At 35.5% G+C, this 24,383-nt stretch overlaps 3 protein-coding genes across 3 annotated transcripts; 2 read left to right on the forward strand and 1 right to left on the reverse strand.

Moving 5' to 3' along the window:
• Positions 1-577: 577 nt before the first annotated feature.
• Positions 578-10,384, forward strand: LOC114195167. The gene is made up of 7 exons (XM_028085557.1): positions 578-2,933; positions 3,662-3,751; positions 3,893-3,950; positions 4,425-4,593; positions 6,193-8,665; positions 8,920-9,489; positions 9,939-10,384. Exons 1-5 carry the CDS (start codon positions 747-749, stop codon positions 8,546-8,548), a joined length of 4,860 nt encoding a protein of 1,619 aa, XP_027941358.1. The 5' UTR covers positions 578-746; the 3' UTR covers positions 8,549-8,665; positions 8,920-9,489; positions 9,939-10,384.
• A 694-nt stretch (positions 10,385-11,078) lies between these two features.
• Positions 11,079-13,938, reverse strand: LOC114193698 (pentatricopeptide repeat-containing protein At5g16860). Its single transcript, XM_028083588.1, has one exon. The coding sequence runs from the start codon at positions 13,913-13,915 to the stop codon at positions 11,348-11,350; it is 2,568 nt and encodes an 855-aa protein (XP_027939389.1). The 5' UTR covers positions 13,916-13,938; the 3' UTR covers positions 11,079-11,347.
• A 935-nt stretch (positions 13,939-14,873) lies between these two features.
• On the forward strand, positions 14,874-22,213 carry LOC114193908. Its single transcript, XM_028083895.1, has 8 exons — positions 14,874-15,081; positions 15,170-15,266; positions 15,411-17,485; positions 17,979-19,321; positions 19,501-19,631; positions 19,754-20,499; positions 20,844-20,956; positions 21,682-22,213. The coding sequence occupies exons 1-8, from the start codon at positions 15,016-15,018 to the stop codon at positions 21,974-21,976; spliced, it is 4,866 nt and encodes a 1,621-aa protein (XP_027939696.1). The 5' UTR covers positions 14,874-15,015; the 3' UTR covers positions 21,977-22,213.
• Positions 22,214-24,383: the final 2,170 nt, after the last annotated feature.

Below are 24,383 nucleotides of genomic sequence, written 5' to 3' on the forward strand. Positions count from 1 at the left end.
TTTTAGAGGATTTCAGTCACAAGAAAGTCGTCAAGTAGAAAACTGAGCTTCTCATGCTTGTTAAAAAATTAATAGTATATATTTGGAAGAATAAAATATATAAGAAGTTTTTTATGTTATAATGTGAATTTTTTATTTTGATAAAAAATTAAGAATTATTTAAAAAATAAAAAAATGCTTTTAGGAATTATTAGCTAGTAAATGCATATTTAGAAGTTATTCATATTTTAATATAATCACATGTTTGATCTCAATCTTATACATTAATCAATTAATTTTACTTTCTATTCTAATAAAATAACTAATTTTAATTTTAAAATTACTTTATTTATAATTATTTTTATAAAATTATTTTAACTATAGTTTTCTTTGTCAACTATCTTAAATCAACATATTTTTTTATCTTTACCTATGTAATTGATTTTCTAAATCAATTATTTTTTGTTTACTTTTTATAATTTATGCCTAAATTTAATTTTAGTTTTTGTGTTCATATGAATAATTTTAAAAAAAATGAGTAATATAATATATGTAATCGATTGTAAATTTCAAAACAAATTGATAAAAAAAAGAAAAAAACTTTTGAATTCGCGAGGGTTACGTTTTCTGCTTCTAAACGTGGAACTAAACCCTGTCTCTCGGTATCTCTCTCACCGTGATTCGTAACAAACGCTGCATCATCAGAATCGTTATACGTCGCGGTGGCTCCATTGGGGTTAGTTTCTTCCCTTCAATCTCTCACCTTCATGTTGAAAACATTCAAATCCCCAACCAATGTGAGTAGGGTCACGCTAATTCGCTTCAAAATCCCTTTTTTCCCACTTTGCACAACTGCCCCGGGCAGCAATTTGAATGATAATGAATGTGAGAGTAGTGATGCTGAGACAGAATGGGAGAGATTGCTCAAACCCTTTGACCTCAAACAGCTTAGAAGGTCACTCGCCCCAATTAGCCCTTTTCAGCTTTGTAAATTGCTGGTGCTTCCTCTTGACATTCCCACTTCAATGGAGCTGTTTCAAAGGGCTGGTGCCCAAAAGGGGTATTGCCACACCTTTGATGCCTACTATCTCTTAATTGATAAGCTTGGGGCTGTTGGGGACTTCAAAATTGTTGAAAACTTGTTGAAGCAAATGAAAGATGAAGGAGTTGTGTTTAAGGAATCACTCTTTATTTTGATCATGAAGCATTATGGGAAGGCAGGGTTGCCTGGCCAGGCAACTAGGCTTTTGTTGGACATGTGGGGTGTTTATTCCTGTGACCCCACTTTTAAGTCCTATAATGTTGTGTTGCAGATTCTTGTTGATGGGAATTGTCCTAGGGTGGCACCTAATGTTTTTTATGACATGTTGAGTAGAGGTGTTTCTCCCACCGTGCATACCTTTGGTTTGGTCATGAAAGCCTTGTGTGTGGTTAATGAAGTTGATTCGGCTTGCTCGCTTCTCAGGGACATGGCGAAGCACGGGTGTGTTCCAAATTCGGTCATTTATCAGACCCTGATTCATGCTCTTTGTGAAAACAATAGAGTGAGTGAAGCGATGCGGCTTTTGGAGGACATGTTTCTGATGTGCTGTGAGCCTGATGTTCAGACCTTCAATGATGTCATCCGTGGCCTTTGCAGGGCTGGTCGGATTCACGAGGCAGCAAAGTTGCTTGATCGAATGCTTCTTCGAGGTTTCGGCGCCGATGCTCTCACTTATGGATATTTAATGCATGGGTTGTGCAGAATGGGGCAAGTTGATGAAGCAAGGACCTTACTGAACAAAATTCCCAGTCCCAACACTGTGCTCTATAATACATTAATCAATGGATATGTTTCTAGTGGAAGGTTTGAAGAAGCCAAGGATGTTCTGTACAATAGCATGGTAACTGCGGGTTATGAACCTGATGCTTACACGTTTAACATAATGATAGATGGACTATGCAAGAAAGGGTATTTGGTTTCGGCCCTTGAATTTTTATCTGAGGTGGTAGCAAAAGGCTTTGAGCCCAATGTGATCACGTACACCATATTGATAAATGGTTTCTGCAAGCAAGGCAGATTAGAGGAAGTGGCTGAAATTTTGAATAGCATGTCTGCCAAGGGTCTGAGTCTGACTACAGTAGGGTACAATTGCTTGATCTGTGCACTGTCAAAGGATGGGAAGATTAAAGAAGCTTTGCAACTGTTTTGCGAAATGTCAACCAAAGGATGTAAACCTGACATTTATACATTTAATTCTTTAATACATGGACTGTGCATGAATGATAAGATGGAACAGGCCTTGAGTTTGTATCATGACATGTTCTTGGAGGGTGTCATTGCTAACACAGTAACGTACAATACGTTGATTAGTGCTCTTCTTATGAGAGATTCAGTTCAACAAGCATTTAAGCTTGTTGATGAAATGCTATTTAGAGGGTGTCCTCTAGACAGTATTACGTATAATGGCCTTATTAAAGTTCTCTGTAAAACTGGGTCAGTTGAAAAAGGATTGGGATTGTTTGAAGAAATGCTTGGGAAAGGAATTTTTCCAACCATTATAACTTGCAATATTTTGATCAGTGCCTTGTGTAAAACTGGAAAAGTAAATGATGCTCTTAAATTTCTTCGGGATATGATTCATCGTGGTTTGACGCCAAATATAGTCAGTTATAACTGCCTGATCAATGGTCTTTGTAAGATGGGTCATGTTCAAGAGGCACTAAACATTTTTAATAGGTTACAAGGTGAAGGAATTTGTCCTGATGATATTACATATAACACACTTATCAGTAGACACTGTCATGAGGATATGTTTAATGAGGCGTGTCTGCTTTTATATAGAGGTGTAGATAATGGGTTCATTCCCAATGAAATCACTTGGTCAATACTGATAAACTATTTTGTAAAAAAAATACCACGGGGAGCAAGACTTTCTAAGGATTACATGGTAGAATTTGGAGCTTCTTCTTCTTGAAGCCAACATATTGTATCGAGTATTGATCTCATTTGATTTGTCTTTTGGCATTCTGATGTCTCTTAATTTTGGTCCATTTTCTACTCTCATGGGAAATTGGGAGTCCAGCATTTTTGAGTTTGCACAAGTGCAGAATGGGGAAAGACTATTTTGAGTTATCTCATCAAACATATCGAAGTTTTCTGTAGCTGAAGCATAAACATTCACTTTTTATGAAGTATCAGTAGAAAGAGAGATAGTTGGCTGGTTCCTCCGCTGGTTAAGAGGTATATGTTAAAGATATGATTTGCTTTTTACATCAAATAGGAAAATATGTTAGCAGATATTTCTCATTAATTATTGATTGTGTTTCTTATTATCGTATGTATTTTTCATTATAAACAGAGACACACTTGTGCGTGTACTGATTACAAGCAATTCTTTCAATAGTATCCAATTGTTTCCATGACACCCTGTCACATGTCTAACTATCTCCCCTCAGATTGATTGATATGATATTTTTTGCTTTAAAAAACTAGACCTGTTTGTTGTCTGTCCTTTGATTATTCGAATTTAACTTATTTATCCTTTCTCTGATTACTTGGTTGAATTGATATGATTGTGAAACTTAGCTTTTAGATTTAACAGTGGTTTTGGGTTAGTGGTGTTTTTTGTTTCTAGTTTGTGCTATGGCTAGTAGATCTTGTTGTAGTGAACTGGTTTGAGCATTGGTGTTTTTCTTGTAGGAACACTTCCTGGTGGGGGTGAATTTCAGGGTTGGTGGTTGGTTGTTCCCATGGACTAGCTTGAATTATAGGGACAAGGGAAGTGGCGCGGTAGAAGGAACAGTCACAGGCTCTTAGTTGGACTTTTGAAAGAAATGAAATTTTTAACTAAGCTTTCACTTAAGAAGAAATCAACTGACTGGTTGGTGTTTGGTCAGAGTGCTGAAAAATCTTATAATCTGTTACCAAAAGTTTGAGTTTGGGACATTTGATTTTCCAGAGGAGAATGAAGCACCAACAGATGTTGAAGGTGAGGTGTTTTGATTAAAACAAAGACAACATTCCACAATGAAGCACATAGACTTCCATGTAACAATACATCACACCATTATATCAACAATTAGTTTGATTTTATACTGATGAAGGTTAGCTCCGTGACATAAAGGAAGTAAAAGTTGCTATCAACCCAGTCATCAGGGCTCGGTAGAAGGACCACTCTGTGAGTTCCTCTGTATCTCCTTATCTTTTGTCTGTCAGTATCTTAGTTTCTCTTTGAAAGAACTCATTGCTTTTATCTTTACAAACAAGCATGCCATGTTCAACAAAGAAATTTTATCCTAACAAGTATGTCATGTTCAACAAAGAAATTATATATATATATATATATATATATATATATATATATATATATATATATATATATATATATATATATATATATATATATAATCTAAAGAGGAGTGCCTTCTAGCTATATACTTAACTGATTCCTGATTCTGCGCAGAAACATTTACATTTGACAATTTTACAGGGAGTTTGAGAGCAATATGTGGTCACAGACTTTCTACATCTGGCAATTCCTGCGATAATTATGTGAGCCAAGAAGAGTTGGGAAGTTCCAGAAATAGCATGGCATCAATGGGGGATTTTTCAATAGTAGGACATTCTTCCTTGTAAGGAATTTTGATGAAAAGTTATGGCGGCAGAATTTTCTGTTGCATATTGCAGGTTTCTTATATATGGATTGATGTAACATTTTACACATTGTTTAGTTTGAGAAGGGAGTGAAAATGGAAAGAGAGGAAGAGAAAAAGTGTAGAAAGTAAGGTTAGTAAGATTAAGGAGAAGAGACTCAAAAGTGAAAGAAAGTAGATAAAAGTTTGTAGTTGGTTAACTTGATTAATGTGATAATAAAAAAATTAAATTAGTTGAATAAAAGAACAAAAGAGTAAAATACACTTATTAAAATTTAATAAGGATAAGTATAAATTAAAATTGAAAGATAATTAATTATGGAGTATTTTTCTTAATAAAATTAAAAGTAATATTAAAAAATTATTTAACAATTGAAATTTAATTTATGTAAATAATTAATTACGAATCATGGACAAATATTTTTCCACCTACCAATTTAAAAAAAAATTGAAAAAGGAAAATGGGAACTATACACTAGACAGATAAATATAAAGTAATCTACCCTCCAATTGGAGTATATTTAAGTCCATTATAAGTAATGTTTAAAAACAACTTGAACTTTATTAAAAAGAAAAACATAATTTACATAATATTTAATTGAATATGAGTACAAAATTAATGTATATCTACCAATTTTTAAAATGTATAAAAAGGTAAGTATGTCAATTTCATTGATCTAAGTAATAAAAAAAAGTAAGAAATATGAATAAATATATCACAATACACATATAATACTTGTTTTTAATCCTTATCTAAAATTGGAAATAAAAATTAAATGTCTTTATGGTCATTATTTCATTTTAGTTATTTACAATGAAAGTTGTCAAGTATTGCCTGTAAATATATTATTATTAGATTGTAATTAGGTAAAAAAAATTATTTTACTTTTGTATCGATCAAAGTTTTCATTTCTGTTTACAAATATTTTATTATACTTTAACCTTTTTAAAATTGATATGTGAAATTCTGTTACGTGCTTTATAATTAATTATTTAAAGAAATTAAAATTAAACTTTAATAATATTTTTTTAATTTTATAAAGTAATTACTTTAGAATCAAACATATTTCAATTTTAATTCAAACTTATATATGTTAAATTTTAATAAAAGGTATTTTTATAACTTATTATATTATTCAATTAATTTATTTTTTTATTTTATCACATGGAACAAAATAATTATAAACTTTTTTATCGTTTTTTTTTTTACTTTTTCCTCTTTTAATGTAATATCTTCTTATTTCTTAGTTTTTTAAACTGAAACTTTAAAGCCTATTTAAGCACTTAGAAAATAATTCAAGAGTAATAATAGTAATTTTAATACTGGCACTTAATTATTTTATCTATAAAAATTTAATTATGAGTAGATTTGACTCTAATCAAAAGTTTATTTTAACTTAATTAATTATTTTTATTTTACAATTAAAAACCATATATTTTATTCATCATCTTTCTCGTACCATTCTCACAGCCAAAGCCAGAATAGACAGAAAACCAAAGAGGCATAAAGTTTTTCCACTTTTAATGGTAGAACCAAACCCTCTCTCTGTATAGACATTGAAAACATCGATTATCCTGAATCCATGTGAGAAGCACCCTTCTTCTTCTTCTTCTTCTTGATTTTGAGATGAATCGTGCACTGCTTCCGAAGCACGTTGCGGCGGTGGTGAAAGCCCAAAAGGACCCTCTGAAAGCGCTGGAAATGTTCAACTCGGCGAAAAAGGAGTCTGGCTTCAAGCACACGCTGCTAACGTACAAGTGCATGGTACAGAAGCTGGGCCATCACGGCGAGTTCGAGAAGATGGAGAAGGTGCTTTCGGAAATGAGAGAGTGCGTCAACAACGCGCTTCTGGAAGGCGCGTACATCGAGGCCATGAAAAACTACGGTAGGAAGGGGAAGGTTCAGGAAGCAGTGGACACCTTCGAACGCATGGACTTCTACAACTGCGACCCCTCCGTTCACTCCTACAACGCCATCATGAACATTCTGGTGGAGTACGGTTACCATGAGCAAGCCCACAAAGTGTACATGAGGATGAGGGACAGAGGGGTGGAATCTGATGTGTACACCTACACCGTAAGGATCAAGTCCTTCTGCAGAACTTCCAGGCCTCACGCTGCTCTCAGACTCCTTCGTAACATGCCTGAACTTGGGTGTGATTCCAATGCTGTCGCCTACTGCACTGTCGTTGCTGGGCTGTATGATTCTGGTGACCATGCTCATGCGCGTGTTCTGTTTGATGAAATGCTTGCGCGGTGTTTGTGTCCCGATGTTGTCACGTTTAATAAGCTTTTGCATGTGCTTTGTAAAAAGGGTCTTGTTTCTGAAAGTGAGCAGCTTCTCGGCAAGGCTTTGAAGAGGGGAGTTTGTCCTAATTTGTTCACCTTTAATATTTTTGTTCAAGGGCTTTGTAGGGAAGGGGCTGTTGACCGTGCTGTTAGGTTGTTGGATAGTGTGTTGAGGGAGGGATTGAGTCTTGATGTCGTCACTTATAATATATTGATATGTGGTCTGTGTAGGAATTCGTGGGTTGTGGAGGCAGAGGGTTACTTGCGGAAAATGGTGAATGATGGATTTGAGCCTGATGCTTTTACTTATAATAGTATTATTGATGGGTACTGCAAGAAGGGGATGGTGCAATGTGCGAATAGGGTACTGAAGGATGCAATTTTTAGGGGTTTTAAACCTGATGAGTTTACTTATTGTTCCCTAATTAATGGGTTTTGCCGGGACGATGATCCTGATCAAGCCATGGCGGTCTTTAAGGATGGACTGGGAAAAGGTTTGAGGCCGAGCGTTGTTGTTTACAATACCTTGATTAAAGGGTTGTCTCAGCAGGGTCTTATTTTGCCAGCTTTGCAATTGATGAATGAGATGTCGGAAAATGGTTGTCAACCCAATATATGGACTTATAATTTAGTTATAAATGGCTTGTGCAAGATGGGTTGTGTGTCTGATGCTAATCATCTTGTAGATGATGCTATTGCCAAAGGGTGCCTCCCGGACATATTTACCTATAATACTTTGATCGATGGCTATTGTAAACAGATGAAGTTAGACAATGCAACTGAGGTAGTAAATAGAATGTGGAGTCTGGGCATGACTCCCGATGTTATCACATACAACACTTTGCTGAATGGGCTTTGCAAGGCTGGAAAATCTGAAGAAGTAATGGAGATTTTCAAAGCTATGGAGGAGAAGGGATGTGCTCCTAACATAGTTACGTATAACATTATTGTAGAGAGCCTTTGTAAAGCTAAGAAAGTATTTGAAGCTGTAGATTTGCTTGGGGAAATGAAAAGCAAGGGTTTGAAACCTGATGTTGTTAGTTTTGGCACATTGATCACTGGGTTCTGTAAGATTGGGGATCTAGATGGTGCTTACAGGTTATTTAGAAGGATGGAGAAACAATACGATGTTTGCCATACAACAGCAACATATAACATCATAGTCAGTGCATTTTCTGAACAACTCAACATGAATATGGCCATGAAGCTCTTCTCTAAGATGAAGGGCAATGGCTGTGACCCAGACAACTATACCTATCGGGTTATCATAGATGGCTTTTGCAAAATGGGAAATATTTCTCTAGGATACAATTTTCTTTTGGAAAATATTGAAAAGGGGTTTATACCGTCATTGACAACATTTGGACGGGTTTTAAATTGTCTGTGTGCAGAGGACAAGGTTCCAGAAGCAGTTAGTATCATCCACTGTATGTTACAAAAGGGCATCATTCCAAATACTGTAAATACAATTTTTGAAGCTGATAAAAAGGTGGTAGCGGCGCCTAAGATTCTTGTAGAAGATTTGTTGAAAAAGGGTCACATAACTTATCACACTTACGAACTACTCTATGATGGTATTAGAGATAAAAAGATACCCAAGAAAAGACTCAAAACTGCGAATTCTCTTCATCAAGGGGCCAGGTGACCAGCTGTTGATTTGAAGATAATATCTTTTGAAAGTAATCATTCATGACTCTGCCCATGGATAATATCTTTGGGAAGTAATCATTCATGACCCTCTGCTCAGTTCTAACTTGCAAAGGTATTTAGAGCTTCCAGTATAGTTGCTATGCTAAAAGTTAACGTGACAAACAGACAGAACTCTGGTGTATCATCTCATGATTAGTTTTAGTTTATATTTTTTCCCCCGCGGAGGAGGAGGGGATTCCAGCCTAATAGTTGTCTTTTCTAAACTATTGTTGCATTTAAAATTTCCAAATAACTGATTGCTTCTCGTGTATTTCATTTATATTTGTTTTTTTAATCATTTGACAAATGTAGATGTTGATTTTGCAGGTTGCCGCTTCAACCAACAGGGAAGTAGATGCACATATTCCTAATTACTCTAACTTACCACGGCAACTTATCTGTTTGCTTGAATAAGTGGCAGTGGATAAAATAAATAGTTCAGAACTTCAGATTAAATCTACATCTGGAACATTTTTATGGACTTGCACTCCGAACCTTTAAATCATGCATCTTAATGCTGAAGCAGAAGTATATGTGCAAGTGACTGCAACCTCTAAGTCCTGTACTTTTCTATTATTTGCCACCTTGATCTATTTTTATTTTTAATTTTTGTAGCATATGTTGACATTATTGATTTTGTAGCAAGAGCAAAAGGTTTCTGCATGCCGAATTGAGCAATCCCGGCAAACAACCAACCGATACTCATGCAAAGCATTTTCCTCGAAGAGCTTCTGAAAAAGTCTTCCCCTCCTTATGTAAGTCATATTAACTTAGTGATATTGTCTGTTATATGTTTCTTTAATTTGTTTCTCAGGATTACTCACAGCAGCCTCCTGCTCGAGAACTAATAGCCAGAGATGTTCATGATAATGAATGGAAATTTGCACATATTTCAAGGTTCGTTGATGTGAAGTTTTCAATATAAAATGTTGATGGTCCCTGTATCTACATTTTTACGTCCACTTTATGCTGTTGCACATAGTTACTGGTAAAGAAACACTGCTCTGATGATGGTCTTGCATATTCGACTTACTCAAATCTGTGATCTTTCTTTATATCATGCAAAGCATTAATTGGAGGAGTAGCATTGGCAGCAGGGCATAGGTTTCTTTATACAAATTATCCTCTCTGGCTCTTCTACTCTTCCTGAAGATCCTTATCCGTATGACGTTTGACATTGTTTATAGCAAACGAAAATTGCATAAATTGTTACTGAAATGTTTTCACTTCGATCAACATTTAGCCAATGAATGAGTTGATTCCTGACTAAAAAGTTTAATACTTCAATTTAGATTTATCTGATTCCTGATTCTGCACAGTAGCATTTACATTTGATAATTTTGCAGGGGTTGTGAACAATGTGTGGCACATAAAATACTATTTCCACTAGAAGTGCAAATTGGGAAAGGTGTTGGTCCTTCTACTTCTGTCCCAGGTCACAAACTTTCTACCTCTGGCAACTCTTGTGATAATTATGTGAGTCAACAAGAGTTGAGAAGTTCTAGAAATGGCATGGCATCAATGGAGTCTTTTCACTACTAGGACATTCTCCCGTGTAAGGAATGTTAGTTGAAAAATTGTGGTGGTAGAATTCTATGCTACAAAGTTTATTGTGTATGAATTTGTCCAGCAATCTTGTACTTCACATTAATGGTTGAGATATAGTGATTTTGCAAGGTCTTTATATAGATCAACAGCAAATGACTGTAAATTATAATAGGTGACTTTGTTTCTGTAATGGTTTGTTGCTTATAGCAAGTATTAATTATCATCTCTTATTTAGTTCTTGCAATCCATATTTGGGAGCTTAGTTGGTGCTCCATTTTCTTGTATACGCACGCCGCACCAGAGTCATTTCCATCGTATGACAGACTGGGCAACGGGAAGTTTTCGTCAACTTGAGTTCTAAACGATAAACAATAATTTTTTAATATATTTCTTATGGCCAAATAATTTCATTGATATTTATTATTGTAATAAAGGACGTTTCCAATGATTTTATTTTAGTTGTCAAATATAAGATGCAGTACTTTTTTACCTCACTACGCATAGTTTTTTAGTTTGAGTATTTATTTTAATTTTTGTATTTTCCCCATTTACTTGTGTTTTCTTTGTTTTTCAACTCACCTGACAAGTCTTTTCATGGAACACAATATAATGATAGCTGGTCGGGTTTAAGAGGCAATGCCTCCGTAAAAACACAAAATCCATTATTTCTCACGTTAATATACGCACTATCAATTCCAGACAATGAGTTGCAATATTTATTGGAATGAAAATCTTACAGATTGCATTTACAATACAGAAATCACTCCTGATTTTGTGTTTCTACATTTATCCTTATATATTTTAATTTCTCTCTTTATATCAATCTTTCTTGAATTCATCTTGTAACAAAATTAGTTTCTTTGATTTTTTTAATATTCTTATATTTCACTTTACATCAAATTTTCCATCTCAATACACAACCCTGACATCTTGTATTAAACAAAAAATCCAAATCACAAAGGCTAATGTTATTTATCTTGGAAAGAAGCTCGAAATACAAAGATTTTTGTGTGTAATGGCGACGATAAAATTACAATGTAAGAATTCATATAAATTACTAAATTTTCTACTGTTAGACTGATTCTAATAGTTTCATTCTAATTACATAACGGATCATTGTACATTTCTCATTAGTGTAGTAAAATAATATAATTACCTCTCATAGCAAAAATGTCATAAACTAAAACGGAGTGGGTTGATTGCGTTGTCACCAGTAGCCTTTACATGAGCAGGATCCGTTTCTGAAATGATGGAAGCGACTTGAATCTCTCAGTATGATCTCATTTTCAATAATCTTGGATATGTAGGTTATGGCAGTGTGGCAATCACCACAGATGCGTAAATTCTTGGTTATTCGAATGGGTGCAGCTGGTGGTAACGTTAGAACGGCATAGGCAAGAGCCAACTTCTCACTATGTTCAAAAAGCAGGTCACCCTTTTCTTCATCATCAACATCATGGAGAGCAAAACTTGTCTGAGGAACATACCCAATGGCTTTAATGCGGTGAATCAAGTCTGCAAGTGTTTCATATATCTGTTGAGACTGTGAGTGAGATCTGTCTCCCACAAAAAAGGTTGCAACGCCTTTCCTTCCTTGCACCCAGCTGCAACCAGGTCTTTTCTTGATTCCACTTCGTTTCATCATATATCTAATCCTAGCTACGTCTTTCCAGCGACTGGCATTGGCGTATATGTTTGAAAGCAACGTGTATGATCCATCATTCCCTGATTCCAATTCTGACAAACGCTTTGCCGCAAGTTCCCCAACTTCCACATTTGAATGTAACCGACAGGCACTGAGCAAGGCCACCCACACTACTGGGGTTGGTTCCATTGGCATTTCATCAATGAGCTTCATAGCTTCTCCTAACCGACCAGCGCGACCCCAGAGATCAACCATGCAAGCATAATGCTCTGGTCCAGGTTCTACCCCAAATTCCTTCCTCATTCTATTAAAGAAATCAATACCCTGATCCACCATTCCCGAATGACTACAAGCATAAAGCAAAACAAGAAAGGTTATGCCGTCAGGCACTAGAGACACTTTCCTCATCTCATCAAAAACCCGGACAGCATCATCACCACGCCCATGCATGCCGTATCCAGTCATTAAAGACGTCCAAGAGACAGCATTTCTATGTGCCATGTTGTCAAAAACCATCTGAGCGGTATCCACATCTCCACATTTGGAATACATGTCTATAAGACAATTAGCCACAAACAGCATAACAGAACCACAGCAATTGCGCAACACATAAGCATGGATTTGCCTTCCAAACCTCAATGCTGCCAAACGAGCACAGGCCACAAGGCCACATGATAAAGTGAAATCATTAGGCTTTATATACTCATAAAACATCTCGGAGAAAAGCTGTAGAGCATGATTGGCATCACCATGTTGGGCATACCCACCAATCATCACAGTCCAGGTAACCACATCTCTATCTTTTGAAGACACGGAATCAAACATTTTTCTAGCCACCTCTGTGTTTTGGCATTTAGCATACATGTCAATGAGACCATTAAACACCTTCAAATCATCGTCCCCAGTATCATGTCCATCTAAGCCCAGAATAAATTTGATTGCATAACAATGAGTTTCTTTCCCATGGAGCAATGCCCCAACAGAGGCACAAGCTGAAAGTAAGGAGACTAGAGTGACCGCATTCGGACGAGAACCACAACTGCACATCTGCCTAAACACATCCAAAGCTTCACAACCCTGTCCTCGCTGAGCATAACCTGTGATAACAGCCGTCCATGTCACAACATCTAGCTCAATGTCTTCCTCCCGCATCCTCTCAAACAAAGAAAGAGCATGTTCCAATCTGCCAGCTTGAGAATACCCAGTCACCATGGCGTTCCAAGAAACAACATCTTTAAACACCATCCTCTGGAAAACCTTATTGGCCTCCTCCACCTCCCCACACTTAGCATACATATCAACCACAGCATTTCCCACAAAAACATCATCCACCAACCCGCTTCTGATAGCAAACCCATGAACCTCTCTACCATGCAGCAAGGCAGCCAGGGAAGCACAAGCAGGAAGTACGTTAACGAGGCTGATCACGTCTGGGGACATCAAATTCAGTCTAGTCATTTTACGAAACAACAAAAGTGAAGTCTTTGAATCGGACGCCCCCATATAAGCAGACACAATAGAATTCCACGACACCAAGTCCTGAACACCCCGCTGACACAAATCATCGAACACGTGCTGTGCGTGGGTGACGGCGCCGCACTTGCCATACATTGAGACCAGCGCATTGCAAACGAACACATTGGAGGCAAAGCCAGATCGTGCGACGGTAGCATGGAGGGAAGCACCGAGGGAGAGAAAGGGACAAGCTTTGAAGACAAAAGGGAAGGTATAGTGGTCAGGGGTCCACCCCAGTGACTTCATCCGACGGAAAAGAGCGAAAACTTGGCGAGGGGTTCCGAGATGAAGGGCGCGCCTTATGAGTTGGTTCCACCAGAAAACGGAAGACGGCGACGGAGGGAGGCGCTGTAGAAGCTGAATGGCGGCGGCAGGGGAATTGCAGGCCATGTATGCTCCGATTAGGTCCGTCACCAAATGCAGAAGACCCTGCACGATGCTCTGCTGATGCCACACTTTGGCGTGGGTTAAGGAGTTGCATTGTTTCAAGATTGAAGGTATGATTGTGATGGTTGCAGTTGAAGAAGCCGCAGAAGAGAAGAAGCGAGTGCTGTTGGAGAATGGTGACAGTGACAGTGACAGCAACACCTTCGTCTTCAATGGTTGCTTACACATGAATCTCTCACGACACAAACTTCTCAACCTAAGATCCAACAAAACATAGAATCATGTGTATTATATGAATAACCATTCAAGTTTTTCATTTTGATAAATTATTTATTAATATAAAATAAAATTATCAAAAAAATGATAAGAAATCTTTTACCAAATTTTTATTTACCAATTTCAATTACAATTTAGATGAAATGACTTATCATATACTTAATTTTACTTTATATACATAACATCATACTCAAAAAAAAAAATCATCCTCTAGTAAATTAATTATAAAAGCTATTCTGAATTTAAATGTTCCTTTTTAACCATCTTCCATCCCCCAAAATTATTTAATTTTATTTCAGTTTAAATTTGATATTTCTTTTTCACCTTTCCTGCAAAATTGCACGATTAATATTTTATTCAAATGCATCATATTTGGTGTAACTTTCACAACTTTTAATCATTATAATCAATACAAGTATCAAACAAAGAATATAATTTCGTTGTTATCGTATTATAAATATGATTTTTTATTTAGTCACAACCATTTCATTGGATAAATTTTAAATATCTAATTTATTAATTAGACAATAATTCACTTAATTGAAAAAAAATAAAGTGAGTTATTATAAAGATATTTATGATCAGTCGTGAGTTGAATTTCTATAGATGACAAAAATTAATATTATGATAACATTTTAAAAAATAAATTAAAATCAACATATTAAACACATTTTATTAGACTTACAAAATAGTAAGACCTGTTCAACAGAAAAGAAGAATTAAAATTATCGATTTTGTAATTTATTTTCTTGAACATGCTTTTTTTATTCATTTTTTGTTCAATGCCCAAACTGAATGAATATTTTTGTTTTTCTTTATTAAGATTTAAATTTAAACGTAAATTTCTCTGTTTTTTTGTTTTTTCTTGTATTTTTAATTGAAACCCAAAAATTCACATTAATAAGGGTGAATAGTTCAACTCTGCAGATTCAATATTGAAGCAGTATAACACTCTCGGCTATGGGGTTTAGGGTTTACTTCACCACCGTCACAACCGTCACCGCCGTCACCGACTCTTAACGTGGTTCATTGCATTTCACTGCATTGCGAATATGACATTGTCAATGAATCGAGATGAGACGCTGAAATCTGGTTGCACAAATCCCTGTTGTTACAAGGTAGTACCTCTTCCTTTAACGCATGTCCAATTTTTAGCGCTACACTTTCGATTTTAACCATACGTTTTCTTTCCCTCTTTATACGCAGTTGAAGGAGAAATACTTGAAGGGGGTAGAAGCGCGTAAGGCTCTGCGACAAGCCGTCGAGATTCTGCAAAAGGAAATCCAGTCCCGCAGTACCAATGGTAACTAATATTTTAAATTTCTAAGATTTGGGGTATCAGGCATTATCTGGTTATTATTGGCTTAGTATGCATAAGCAATTGGCTTAGTTTGTTTGAGTGAATGTTGAATATGGTATTAATGTGATGTGATGTTATTCTCTGCAGCATGTGGGGTCAAAGTGGAAAGAGAGGATAAATTGGGGGAATTTACTCCTGCTAAGGTACCCTTAGGGAGTGAAACTTCCAGTTTTGAGCCTCAGATTGATACTCCCACAACACAGCAGGGGTGCAGTGGCCGTGGGGATGAGAGCGGGATCTTACAAACTGATAGGGAAAAGGAAATTGGTAGATTGAAGGAGCTGCTAGAGGAGGAAAAGCGAAGGGCTGATTCGGAGAAGAAGAAAGCTGCCGAAGCTTGCAAATTGCTGGAAGATGAAAAGAATAAGGCTGCTGAAAAGGACAAGGAAATCGGTAGGTTGAAAGGGCTTTTAGATGTGGAGAAGAGAAGGGCTGATTCTGAGAGTAAGAAAGCTGCTGAAGAGAAGAATAAGGTTTCTGAAAAGGAAAAGGAGATTAGTAGATTTAAGGAGTTTATCGAGGCAGAGAAGAGAAGGGATGAGTCTGAGAGGAAGAAATTAAATGAACTTTCCAAGTTACTTGAAGAAAAAACAAATAAGGTTGCTGAAAACGAAAAGGAAATAGGTAGATTGAAGGAGTTTATTGAGGCAGAGAAGAGAAGGGATGATTCTGAGAGGAAGAAAGTCAATGAAGTTTGCAACTTACTTGAAGAAGAGAAGAATAAGGTTGCTGAAAAGGAAAAGGAGATTAGTGGATTGAAGGAGTTTATTGAGGCAGAGAAGAGAAAGGATGATTCTGCGAGGAAGCAAGACAATGAACTTTGCAAGATGCTTGGAGAAGAAAGGAATAAGGTTGCTGAAAAGGAAAAGGAAATAGGTAAATTGAAGGAGTTTATCGAGGTAGAGAAGAGAAGGGACGATTCTGAAAGGAAGAAAGACAATGAAGTTTGCAAGCTACTTGGAGAAGAGAAAAATAAGATTGCTGAAATGGAAAAGGAAATCTGTAGATTGAAGGAGCTTGTAGAGGAGAAGGAGAGAAGGGCTGATTCTGAGAGGAAGAAAGTCAATGAAGTTTGCAACTTACTTGGAGAAGAGAAGAATAAGGTTGCTGAAAAGGAAAAGGAGATTAGTGGATTGAAGGAGTTTATCGAGGCAGAGAAGAGAAAGGATGATTCTGCGAGGAAGAAAGACAATGAACTTTGCAAGATGCTTGGAGAAGAAAGGAATAAGGTTGCTGAAAAGGAAAAGGAAATAGGTAAATTGAAGGAGTTTATGGAGGCAGAGAAGAGAAGGGATGATTTTGAAAGGAAGAAAGACAATGAAGTTTGCAAGCTACTTGGAGAAGAGAAAAATAAGACTGCTGAAATGGAAAAGGAAATCTGTAGATTGAAGGAGCTTGTAGAGGAGAAGAAGAGAAGGGCTGATTCTGATAAGAAGAAAGCTTCTGCAGCTTGCAAGTTACTAGAAGAAGTAAAGAAGAAGGCTGCTGAAAAGGGGGAGATTGCCCGAGTTGAGGCGGAGAAGTATAGGACTCAAATTGGACAATTGGAGAAACAGGTTAATGACGCAAAAACAAAGTTGGTGTCTGAGATATCTATGTTTAAAGAGGCAACCAAAAAGTTTGAAGCTGATAAGAGCAAACTATTAGCAGAAAAAAGAAAGGCTGATTCAGCATTGGCAAGAGCAAATGAAATATTAGAGGTAGAAAAACAAAAGGTTGACGAGGAAAAAAGGCGTGCAGATGCAGAGATGGTTAAACTGGAGGAGCAGAAGGCACTTGCTGAGGATAACTGGAACAAGTTCATGAAAGAGAAATGTCTTGCTGATCAGATGTCTCAGCAGTTAGAAGAGAATAAGAAGACAATTGAGGATTTCAAACAGAAGATCCATGAACTCTCATCCTTGACAAAGCCTGTTGAAATGGCTACTCACAAGGTTAAAGCTGAAAGTACAAAAATGAAGCTTTTGAAAAACAAACTAAAGCTTGAAATGCTACGAGCAAAGCATACCAAGCAAAAATACAAGTTAGAAGCAAGTCGGTATGACATTTTACGGAATGAATTAGGCCGTCTAAAGATTGATTTCATTCAATTTCTACATCGTGTTGATATGCTTGATGCATCCTTTTCACCTGTTGCTGGATCTAGGCGCGAACAAACAAAGGTTGGTTTCAGTGACAAACTGTTTACGGTTATGTATAATGTTTGAGTATTTTTGTTTTCTGCCAAATTTTTATCTCATCTACTGGTTGAAATCATGCACACTTTTGAAGCCAATGATCTCATACTGGATACTCTCATATGCAGATTAAAGTGTGGGACTACTTATGTTATGGACAATTGGTTATGAACTTATTGGTTGGTTGTCCCCTAAATTTTGCAATCTTTGATTTTATGATCATATAACAGTAGCACTAACAGACTGGTTAACTTTGGGAAATGGGGGTTTTCAGTATACATAATTATTTGAGTTGTTATATTATATAAGCGATAATAGTTGTGTAGTTGTTATGGATGGTACTTGGTTACATGTCTGAATTCATATAATTAGGTATTTGTTTTAAATTTCTTTTGTCGGCTCCCTTTTTTACTCTATTTCTTCTTTTGTATATGCCCGTCTTAACTATTTTTATCTTTGTTGGATATCACTTTTGCAGCATGAAAATATACTAGACAAGCAGAATTCAAATGTCATTAGACAAATTGGCAAGCAAAATTTGTCTGAGATGCGTAGCCAATTTGATAGTGAGGTTCTGGAGCCTTGCTGCACAACGGTGGATGTAAGTGATCCATTGAGGAAGAATAGCACTCCACGCCTCACTCCTGGTGGAAATTGCTCCGAATCTATCACAGGTATTGGTTTTAAATTGGAGTCTCTTGTTAGAGGATCCAACCAAACAAAGTTACAGAGTTCTGCTGTAAATTCCAGTACAGAATCTTTTTCTGATGGACAGTTGATGGGCTCACAGGATGCAAGCATTTTTCCGGTTATTGCCTCAGGACAGTTGACTCAGGAGATCTTTAATACTAAACAAAACATGTGCAACCCATCTGATAAATCTATTGATGTGCACCACAAGAAGAGAAAAAGAATGCATGATACAGTTGAATATATTGCAAATTTGTCTTCTGAGAGACTCGCTGATTTTCATGGTTTGTTGTATAGAAAACATGGTGAATGCTTAGGAAGAAAAGCAGCGCTTCAGAATCCTAATAATGTACAGGAAGAGAATAAAAGGGCCCACAAGAAGAGAAAGAAATCTCGAAGGGAAAAAGTGGACATGATACCTTGGATTAAGAGTGATGAGAAAAAAACAATAGCAGAGACCAACAGTGAGGTCTATGATGATGCAAATGTCTGTAGACACACTTCCTGCCCTCCTCCACGTACTTTAGAAACCACTCAAGCATGTGGGGAAAGAATATGTGATGTTGCAAATAATTTTGATTCCATAATTAATATTGATAAGGTGCCTGATGAAAATTATATGAAATTATTAGAATTAGAAAATGCTTTCAGTGAAGAATGCTATAGAAAAGCAATGGATTTTCCCTTGTCTCCATCCCTTCCTGAAATTGAATTTCATGAAATATTTGACGAGGATAATTTGATGATTCCCTCTCAATATAAATCTCTTCCAGAGAACGTGTTGAGTTCAAGAACAGACCTGTTCATTTCACCTTCCTCTGATGTAATTAATGTTGAATTAATTTCTAGTGCACAAAAATATGATGATTGTGGAGTTACTTGTAATTCACATGTGCTCACCACAGAAAATTCAAGGACTGCTTTTCCGGTGGAGGATGGAATTGGATCTTTAAACAATAAGCTTCCTGAATTTTGTGTTGTCTTTTCAAATGTTATGGACAATAATATCATATCAAGGATACTTACTGCTACAAAAAATTGTATAGCTCAGTGCAATTTGTCTACTCAAACAGGCTGGGCGGTTAGTAACATATTAACTGCACTTAAAATGGAAGAAAAGCTCTCACAGAAGTAAGTGTCTCGTTCTCTTTTTGATAGTATGAGGTCAATGCTGTTGAACACCTTCTATAGTTTTTGTTTCACTATTTTGCTTTCCTTGTTGAGACAAAAAAATCAGTTCATGATAGTATTTAACTGTAGACAAATGGTTGTGTTGATATTAATTTTATTATTACTTTTTAATTTCTCAGGGAGAGGGTTTCAGTGCTGTTAACACTTATGCTGTTCAATTTTTCCACAACGACAACAAAGACATTTGGGAGACTCTGGGATGGGAAATCAGTCCAGTGCTTGCGATCATATTCTGAACATATTTACACAGGTTTTCTAATCTATTTTATGATCAACATTAAAATAATCTTTTAATATATTAATTAATATCATGTTATTTGCGCTTCATTAAACTTGAATTTAATTTGACGAAGTTCACGTCTTTTTCCTCAGTTATGAATGATGCAGAGACAAGAATCCTATTTGTAGAGAATTATTCTTTGTATGAGCTGCTTCACCTCATTGAAGATTTTCTTATAGAGGGAAAAGTTATAGTAAACAATAGAGTAGATGCTGAAACTCTGTCTTCTGATTTGAGAACCACTGATTTTCTGAGTTGTGTTAATGAGGAGGTATCATCTGATGCAGCTTCAAGTGAACAATTGGTGGCAGCAAGTATTATATTATCATCAGTATGTGCTGCAACTGATTATGTTGGATTTATCTGTGATGCTTCTTATCATATTCTTCGATCGGGCAAGTTGGATTCTCTGATGGTGTTGACCATTCTCCATATTTTTTCTTATCTGGGTGGAGAGAAGGTTTTTAACAAAAATAATTTTGGTTTAATGGTGACTGTTTTGAAGTCTCTAATTATGTTTCTTGAGGATGGGAGCCTATCTGTTGCTACTGCCTGTCTTCCTTCAATAAATCAGCTGCATGCTGAATTGTGTATGGATGCTAAATGCCCATTCTTGGAAGGTGCCGAATCCATTGATGCAGTTGCAAGCTTGCTCTTGGAAGAGATAAAACGAGTACATTCGTCCGAATCTAGATTCATGTCGGTTCAATGTGCAATTGACAAGCCCTGTTCGGAAAAATGCCTGATTTCTGCACCTCAACCTGATACCCTTAAAACTGTCGACTGTTGTTGCCTGAGTGATGTTCTTTCACTGGTGGAATTGGTAGCAAATAAAATGGTATTATTCTCATTATTGACCCTTGATCTATAAATTCTTTTTCATCAAGTTCTAAATTTATGGAGAAATTCACCTTCCTGAAATTAGTGACAATCTCTTCTTTTAGAATTGATGCCATACTGAAATTAATAGAATTATACAATGTGAAATTGACCATGAAAATGTTTCATGAATGTGATGTAACTCATGTTATTCACTATCATTTGCTGAAATAAGTGACTTGTTGCCAAGGCCTAATTTTTTGCGTGGTGGAGAGCTATACTGTTCTCGACTTCTCATATTATTATTTAGGTGATTTCATCATTATCAATCCCCCTGATTTCATGTTTCTTTTCCTAATACAGAGCTGGCACTGGGCTGACATGAAACTTGTTCCTCAGTTGCTGAATATACTCGACTCATGTGTAGATGAGAACTTCGCTATTCGTATAATTGTTCTTCTAGGTCAGCTTGGAAGGTAAATTGATCAATTTTGCTCTGATATTATTATTGTGACTAATCATTCATGCATAATGTGATACATATTTTGTATGAATAGAGGATATATGTATGTTTCATAAGAGTGAGAAATTGAGAGGATATATGCATGGCTTATCAAGTTAAACAGAGCCTCTTACAAATAAGATAATTTAGAGTTGTCTAAACGAAATAATGATTTTTTATTGTTGAACACTAAATCCCACTTTCTGGGTATCAGCTTATTGTGTTTTGGATGAAGTAATTTAAGAGAGTAAATGTACATTATTTGGTGAATTTAAAATTCATTGGAGTAAAATCTGTTATTTCATTGGAGTAATATAGGAAATTAAAATAAAATTGAAATTTAGGAATTTTTAGAGAGTATTTTTGAATGGAATTTTATCTTAAAAGAAAATTTTAATTACTTTATCCAAATAAAAGAAATTGTAATGCTAGATATTTAATTACTCTATATAAACAAAAGATTTAGAAAACTAAGATAATTCAATCAGAAGGAATTCAATTGGCATGCATTTCAATTTCTTGAAATTTTAAAAATCCCTTGTCCATACACAATGTTAGGCTTTAAGCTACAAATTAATTGATTTCTCTTGATATTGAACATTAAAATATTATTTGATCGTATTTGCTTTAACAAAGAAGGGTGCTTTCACATAATTATTGTTTGTGTTTTAACAAAGTGATAAATGTTATAAATTTCAGGACTGGAGTTGATGTTGGTGGATTTGAAGATGAAGGTGTTAAGAACTTGAGATGTTATTTGTTTACTTATTTTTGTCGCGCCTCTTCCATGAAAGCAGACCTTTCTCTTCAATTTGCCACTGCCAGTGCTCTGTTTGGCCTTCTTCCTCTTGATTTTGAAACCCTTTTTCATGCCAACATCAATCTTTCAGCTTATTCTAAATCTGTTTGTGACAACGCTGAAACTCTGAGGAAGTGGTTCTCTGGGCTGGGTAAAGATCAACAGAAATTGCTATTTGATGTATATAACAAGTAAAAATTTTATCAGCAGTTTTGACATGAATTGAAATAGGATTTCCGAGCCAATTGATTCAATATTTTTGAGAGCCTTCAACTTGGCTTGTATGTCGTCGTTCTGCTTGTTTCTGAAATGTTGTACATAATTTCTCTTTTTAGCTGTAAACTTGTAAATTTCTTGTCATTATATTTATAGTGAAACTGGTTGGCCTCTTGCAAGCATGAATCTTATAAATTTGATGATTCTTATGTTAAACATAGAACGGAATGGATTTATCTTATGTAAGGACAGGAAATTTTATGTGGATATTCAAATACAATGATCCTTAGATGGTTTTATTTTAAATTATTTTTTTCTTCAATGTTTTGCTGGATAAAACAATTTAAATTTATTAAATTTAATGTTTTTTCTTTAAATGAAGTATTTTATCTGATGATAATTTATTCTTTTGACTGTAGGTTTCATGGCTCATATAGAAAAGAGCAAGTCATTTAAATTAATTACACATTTTATTCCATTTCTGTCTTGTTTGGAAAGTGTAAGATTGCATTGGAGAAAGTTTAAATTTATAATTAACAAAAAAGTTTTCAAAGAATTTTACACACTATTAAAGCATCAAAGAATAAGAGAAAAAGGTTTACACATTTATTTCGGAAAAAAAAAACGAAAAACTTAAAATGAAACAGACAGGTGTCAAAATGATAAATAAGAGTGGTTGGTCATTTTAGTGGACATTGTTTTTCTTATATTGTTATAGATTAGAAGCCCATTTAATCTTTATAACAATTAAGTTTCTACTTAATACAAGTTTTTGGCCATTACTTCCTGCAACCTTTGTTTTCTCTTATTCTTTTGTTCACCCCACTAATAGTTTCATCATCATGTCCAAACAAAAGCGTCTTGATTTTCTTAGAAACAGAAGGCAAGGAGGAGAAAGCGGCCAAAGGAGAACACTTTCAGGAAAAGTGATATCATCGGAGACAAATGAATCTCATATCCCAGGACTTGAGATTCCAGTTGAAAGAAAACCAGTGTGGATGTCAGAGTATGAAGAAAGAGAAAGCTTATCAGTTACAAGTGCAATGTGAGTGACTAAAATTGATCAGTGACATTTGAAGAAGCGATTAAAAAGCAAAAAGTGGATAGATGCAATGGTAAACGAAATGGAGGCAATTGAAAAAAATCAAACGTGGGAATTGATTGATGTGCCCAAAGGAGTAAAGCCAATTGGAGTTCAATGGATTTTCAAAACTAAACTCAAAGGAAAATGGAGAAATTGACAAATTTAAAGAGACCAATAGAAAAAGGGTATGCACAATACTATGAGGTGGACTACATTGAAGTTATTTCACCAATTGCTAAATTGGAAACCATACACGTCATACTTTCAATGGCTGTAAGTTTGGCTAGGTCATATTTCAACTAGATGTGAAAAGCACATTTCTTTATGGAGAGTTTAAGAAAATAATATATGTACAACAACCAAGAGCTTGGTACAACAAAATAGAAGGATATTTCTAGCGACGTGATTTTGAAAGATATTTTTGTGAGCATACATTATTCACAAAGTCAATAGAGAGAGGTAAAATTTTGATTGAGTCTATATGTAAATGATTTAATATACACTAGAAATGATGAGATCGTGTATGATGACTTTAAAACCTCCATGATATAAGACTCATTTTGGAAAGATAGGTATTTTCTTGGAGGTGAAACTTTGCAGAATGCACATGAAATTTTTATGTGTCAAAGAAAACATGCTCAGGAGGTTTTATCTCAGTTTGACATCATGGATTGTAATGCACTCAAGAATTTAATTGTTCCAAAAACATAGCTGTCTAGAAATGATTCATGGCCTAAAATGGATGCTACTATATTCAAACAAATGGTTGGGAGTCTTATTTACTTAATGCAACCAGACCATACTTAATATATGGAGTTAGTCTAATTAGCCAATTCATGGCCAATCCCATGGAAACTCGCTGGTTTATAGCCATGAGAATTTTAAGGTACTTAAATGGGACAACTGATCTCAACATTTTTTACAAGAAAGGAGAAAACACAACATTGGTGGCTTATACAAATAATGATTTTGCCAGAGAAATATATGATTGGAAAAGCATGTCTGGATTTGTTTTTTCATTAGGATCTGGGGCAATTTCATGGTCTTTCAAGAAACAGCCAGCGATAACACTATTTACAACATAAGCATAGTACAAAACTACAACATCATGTGCATGTTGATGTATCTAGATCAAGAAAATATTGGAGACCATAGGTTTTAAAGAATAGAAGCATATTATGATTTTGTGTGATAATATAGTTATTCAACTATCTGAGAATCCTTTCTTTCATGGAAGAAGTAAACATATAAATGTTAGGTTTCATTTCTTAGAAGATCTTGTTAACTTAATTGTGTTCACAT

Source organism: Vigna unguiculata, chromosome 8 (genome assembly GCF_004118075.2).
Source record: "Vigna unguiculata cultivar IT97K-499-35 chromosome 8, ASM411807v1, whole genome shotgun sequence".
Taxonomy (NCBI): domain Eukaryota; kingdom Viridiplantae; phylum Streptophyta; class Magnoliopsida; order Fabales; family Fabaceae; genus Vigna; species Vigna unguiculata.

Excerpts from the sequence above, each read along its gene's own strand:
- LOC114193908 (XM_028083895.1), top strand. The coding sequence starts at position 15,016 with ATGACATTGTCAATGAATCGAGATGAGACGCTGAAATCTGGTTGCACA. Across the intron at positions 15,082-15,169 it reads CAAATCCCTGTTGTTACAAG|TTGAAGGAGAAATACTTGAA; the intron begins GTAGTACCTCTT and ends CTTTATACGCAG. Across the intron at positions 19,322-19,500 it reads GAAGAAAAGCTCTCACAGAA|GGAGAGGGTTTCAGTGCTGT; the intron begins GTAAGTGTCTCG and ends TTAATTTCTCAG.
- LOC114193698 (XM_028083588.1), bottom strand. The coding sequence starts at position 13,915 with ATGTGTAAGCAACCATTGAAGACGAAGGTGTTGCTGTCACTGTCACTG.
- LOC114195167 (XM_028085557.1), top strand. The coding sequence starts at position 747 with ATGTTGAAAACATTCAAATCCCCAACCAATGTGAGTAGGGTCACGCTA. Across the intron at positions 3,752-3,892 it reads GGGACAAGGGAAGTGGCGCG|TTTGAGTTTGGGACATTTGA; the intron begins GTAGAAGGAACA and ends TGTTACCAAAAG. Across the intron at positions 3,951-4,424 it reads AGCACCAACAGATGTTGAAG|AAACATTTACATTTGACAAT; the intron begins GTGAGGTGTTTT and ends GATTCTGCGCAG.